This window comes from Arachis ipaensis, chromosome B07 (assembly GCF_000816755.2).
Source record: "Arachis ipaensis cultivar K30076 chromosome B07, Araip1.1, whole genome shotgun sequence".
Classification (NCBI taxonomy): domain Eukaryota; kingdom Viridiplantae; phylum Streptophyta; class Magnoliopsida; order Fabales; family Fabaceae; genus Arachis; species Arachis ipaensis.
This window is the reverse complement of record NC_029791.2, coordinates 24,524,586-24,530,045: the sequence shown is the minus strand read 5'-3', so window position 1 is coordinate 24,530,045 and position 5,460 is coordinate 24,524,586. Positions and strand designations below refer to the sequence as shown.

General features: G+C 28.6%; 1 protein-coding gene across 1 annotated transcript in view; it reads left to right on the top strand.

The window, feature by feature from the left end:
• Positions 301 to 5,460, top strand: part of LOC110264525 (probable transcription factor PosF21) — a 22,938-nt gene continuing 17,778 nt past the window's right edge. The window contains exons 1-3 of the mRNA XM_021106683.1: positions 301 to 366; positions 483 to 784; positions 1,075 to 1,165. Of these exons, the coding sequence (XP_020962342.1) occupies positions 510 to 784; positions 1,075 to 1,165 (366 nt within the window). The 5' untranslated portion in view covers positions 301 to 366; positions 483 to 509. The remainder of the gene's footprint in view (positions 367 to 482; positions 785 to 1,074; positions 1,166 to 5,460) is intronic.

Sequence of the window (5,460 nt, the reverse complement as noted above, 5' to 3'; positions counted from 1 at the left end):
ATCCACACACCTAATAAATTGATATATATCCATTATTTACATTATTTAATATTTTCATTGTCTAACTATACTTTTTCTAAATTAAATAACAAAAAAGAATTCAACGCCCAATATAATTCAATGACACTTTTGCATTAATGCACGTATAATTAAGAGATTTTATTACTTTCAAATTGAAATACATATTTCACGCGATATAAAAGGTAAAAAATCTTCTTGCAATAATTATATTTTGATAGATACATTGTACTGCTTTGTATTAATAAAGCGGTTAGCCCAATTACCAATTAAGTTAAAGCAATATATGTGAGAGAGAGAGAGATTAATTACTCTTAGTTAGTGCAATTCAAATCACTACTTTCTCTTGTAAGAAAACGATTCAATTTCTAAGAAATTTTTATATGAAAAATTATGAAAAAATCTATCTATGATATGATGCTAATACCGGCCTCTTTGACAATGTTAATTTCTTTGTTTTGTAGAAACAAAATCAAGAAGAGAATTGAGGAATGACGATAGACCGTAATGGAAAGAGAAACATAGGAAGCGATGATGAGAGGTTAGAAGAACAATCATGGCCTAAGAAACCTACTCTAATCAAACCTTTACCGCTAAGGAATTCAGCTAAAACGCCTCTATGTTTTGGTTCGTCATTTAAGCCTTGGAAAAACCCCTCTCATGACAGCATTATTATTGATTGTGACCAAGACAACCACACTAATGAAGTCCAACTTGGTTCTAGTAGCAACACCAACCTAGAAATGGATCCAAAGAGGCTCAAGAGGTTTGTATATTTGTAGTAATCTAAATGGGGAAAATTTAGGTATAATCAACTTTACGTGAAATTTATATCTGAAAGTCGTTAAATAATTTTAATGATTTGACTAAATTTTTATTTAACGGCTTTCAATTATATATTAACTTCACGTGAAGTTGACTGCACCTAAATTTTTATCATTTTAAATATATCTTGAAGGACCTTATTAATGTTTTTTTTTAAATTAATTTATTTAAAATATAATTTTTTAGAAATTTATTTATTATTTTACTCCTTATTTTACTTGTTGTGCGCAGAATCATGGCAAATCGAAATTCTGCCCAAAAAACAAGGGAGAAGAATAATGCATATGTGGCGGATTTGGAAAACAAATCAAAAGGTTACGAGGTGATTATTCAAACTCGTGGTTTTTTGTTGCAAACGAGGTTACAATATATAGTTATTATTTTAGGTTTTTTAAGGAAATTAATAAAGTGAAAAAGGTGGAATAACCAGATAATCCTAAAATGGATTTGTTCATAAATTGTTATAAGGTATCATGGTTTATGTGATTATAGGAGCTTAGATTTTAATATTTGCTCATATAACTTGCAAAGGTTTATGCTACGTGTATATTAAAATTAACTACTAAACTTAGTCACTAGTATAAAATACATATTAAAATATAAATATATATTAAAAATAAATTAAATCACACATATATTTATATACAAATATATTAATGACTAATTTTACTAACTAATTTTAGTGTACAAATAGTATTTTTCACTTAAAAAATATGGCTGTTGTTATAACTTCTGTTTTCTTCCAGCTATATGGTGTTGGATTTTATGAACAAATAATGTTATGCTAAAATCTAAATGAAGCGATAAATCGTGATACTTTGTGGAGTTTTAAAACTTAACATGACATATATGTAACAAAATTGTTTTACAATGATTTGATGGTTTGTCATCTTTTCTTTTTTAAATTTATTTATTAAAAACTTTTATTATTAAGACTATTAATTTTTTTTTTATTATTGAGTTACAACTTCAACTCAAGAAAGGGAAAAATATAGAAAGACTGATCCTTAATTAATTGAAATTCTCTTTGACATTACCATAAAAAATAAATAATCAATCAAAATCAATCAAACCAAAGACAAACACAAAAAACCCTGTATCAACAGCAAAATAAGGCCTAAAAGATTATAAAAACACTCAAAGAACTAACAACTAAGTATTCACTTTTAAGACACCAACATAACTACATTTTTACCTTCTAAAAAGTTTATAGACTTTCAATGATAAGTGCCAAACCAAATATTTATACTTCACCTTCCTGTAGAAATTAACACTCATAATAATTGAGGTTATTCACATCAAATGCATTATCTCTTCTTAACACCCTGTACTCATATATATAAACTACTAATTTATACACTTCTGTCGAATAGTGTATCTAATTCCAGACTATGGTTCCAAATTAAAAGTAGTTAAACATCTCATTTTATATTAGAAAATAACAATCCTAGTTTACATTCCTTCAATTTCATCCATGTATACAACCTTTCTTTGATAAAATTAAAAATTATTATACCATATTATCCTCTTAGTTTCCGATGGTCTTGCAATGCTTCTCCACTTATTCAGGTGGCTAAAGTCTCTTAATACTCGGTGTTTAATATTCAATGATCCAAGACTTTTTATCAGGTTCATCAATCTATTTCGTTCAAAGTTGAGATGTCAATTCTTGATGTTTTTATTTATTGATTAGTGTACCAAAATTTGACTAATGGTGACAATGACAAGCTCCTTCATTGAAGTTATTACTTCTTCAAGAATAAATTGGATAACATTTTCTACTCCTTCTACCCCGACTGCAATATTATTTTCGTCACTCAAGAACTCACATAAGAACACCAAAGGAAAATGATTTGAATTGAGGAGATAACCTCCTACTGCTGTAATCTATGAAGCACGGACACTTCGTTGAGTTATCGTGTCCGCGTGTCGGACACATTTCGGACACGACACTCACCGACACTCGTCCGACACGCATGTCTGCTGTGTCCAACCGGCAACCGTATCTTAATACAAAATAAAAAATTCTTCTCCGGACACGCCTGGACACACCTAAATACAATCACGTGTCCGCGTGTCCAGTCTTATTCTTAACATATATTCTTAAAATATATTTAGATATAGTACATATTATTATTTATTAAAACAAAAAATATTTTAAATACTTGATATAATTAAAATAAGACATTAAAAATAATTAAAATTTTTAATTTATATTTTAATATTAATAAAATATCAAAATATCATTACAATTTATCTAAAAAATACTTTATATTTTATATATATGTGTATCCCCGTGTCATGTAAGATTTTAAAATTCGCGTGTTGACGTGTCCCGTGTCCGTGTCAGTGTCCGTGCATCATAGGCCGTAATCTATTTTTCACATATGAATTACACACAGAACCACCATAACTTGTTGCCATTATTTTGATTAGTAGCAAGTCTTCTCTCAAACAGCTTCCTTTCACACTGACTTTTCATTGAGCCCCTTCTATGTTGATCTTTATCCATTCTGATTAATGAAACATAATTTCATCCCAAATTTCTCCACTCTTGACTTTTTTATTTTCAAAATTTTTTTATTTTTTGCCTTTCATGTAGACCAAATAATAGCGAATCATAGATTGATCCACTGTTTTCTTAGATAATTCACTACTTTTTAGTTGCATCAAGAGTCAAAGAAGTCTTTAAGCCATTTCTGTTTCACCCAACAAATATTTTTAAGATGCATTGCCTTTGCCCACATCAATTCCACAAAGCTACAGTATACAAAGAGATGATTCTCACACTCCATAGCCAGTCCAGTATATAAAGAGATGATTTTCACCCTCCAGCCCACAAAATATGCATTTCGCTTCATTTTGACTTATAATATTCAGTCTAGTTAATATTTTTTTTGTATTCAATCTTTCAAATATTGCTGTCCAAGTAATGATTTCAACCCTTGGAGGTACTGTTCCCCTTCAAATATTATCAAAAATAAGTTTCGATTCAGACAGCTCCAGATTTTTTTCATTTGCCACATTGATCAGAAACAAGGTCCGGCACCACACTATAAGAAGGAAGTCACAAGGAGTCAAGTGTAAAGGAGACTACTCTAGATGAAGATATTATTGAGGTAAAAGATGTGAAAGTTGAGAAAGAAGTACAACAAGTTGTTGAAGAGGAAGTACAAGAAGTAAGAGAAAGTATTTTTAAAGAAGATATGTTGAAAGAAGTTATTCCAATCCGTTCCCAAGTTTGGCAAAGAGGACCAAAAAGCAATTAGAGATTGAGAAGCTACTATCCTCAGCAAAAGACCAAACTGCTTCATCCTAAATATTCTGTAAAAGATAATGTAATTCCTCACAAAATTTATGTTCCCAGTCCAAAGGATTTTCTGCCATTGAAAATTCCAACTTCAGGATAAACCATCTCAAAAATCACAATTTGCTATTACGTCGACTTTATTTGAAGAGATTGCGAAAATTTTACTTTCAAGCACATTTCTCCCACCCATGTATCTTTTCAAAATTTTGTTTTACAACTATCTTCTATACACATCGTAATTCTTCTCAGGCAAAATTTTTAACTAATACATTGTTTGACATCTTTCACTATATCGCTCTCAAGGAGCCATTTGATTTGGATTCTTCATTTTTCAGAACTGTTAAGAATGAAATTAGTTTGTTGTGGTTCGCCAATTAAACACTAGAACGGAACATTAGTTAGGGTATGTTTGTGAAACACGTTAGAAAGGATAAAAGTGCGTTTTAATGCTCTGAACACTCGTTCATTGGAAGCAAAAAATTATAGCTTCTGCGTTTACTCAACGCATGTTTAGGTTGTTGCTAGTTATTATTGGTTTTTTCATAATTTTTTTTAAATAAATACTGAGAATATTAAAACAATTATTCTAATTTTTGTGTACTATTTACTATTTTAATTTTTTATAATATGTATTATTGTTCCTATTAGAAATGATAAATTAAATAAAAAATTAATTATAAATAATAATAAAAATATAACTTACCCAAAATCAATTCTACAAAATCACTTTCATTCAAACTCCAGTTTGTCCAACATGAATTCAAACACACACTTAAATGTTTTGAAGCAACGTGGTCATTTACTCGCTCTGAAAAAGTTTTTCTCAGGTCAGATAAGAATGAAATTTTAATTTAATTTATATAAAAGGTAAAGTTGGATTAATTAATTGAAATAGGGGTATTTTAAGTATAAAATGTTATTAAAGTTTAAGTTTTGATCTCAAAAAATTTTAGTCTCATATATTTTCATTTTTTAGAGGTACTAAAATACTAAAATTTTAAAAATAGAAATTAAAATTTTAGTACCAACTTCTAAATCAACAAACATAATATTAAATTTCAATTTTTTTATTTCCATCTTAATACATTAAAACAAAGGCTTCTTAGAATCTTGGTTGTTTTGCTTAATGGAAACAGTAACTTTTAAACATAGTGGTTTTCTTTTAAACGAGATTTTGGTGGAATGTAAATAATAATAAAACAAATAGATACATAAAAGTTTCAAACTGTGAGTGTAGTTTTGCATATAGAAACTCTTAGTAATAAGTTGTTTTTAGCAATTTTAGTCAGTATTTAATTCATACAAAT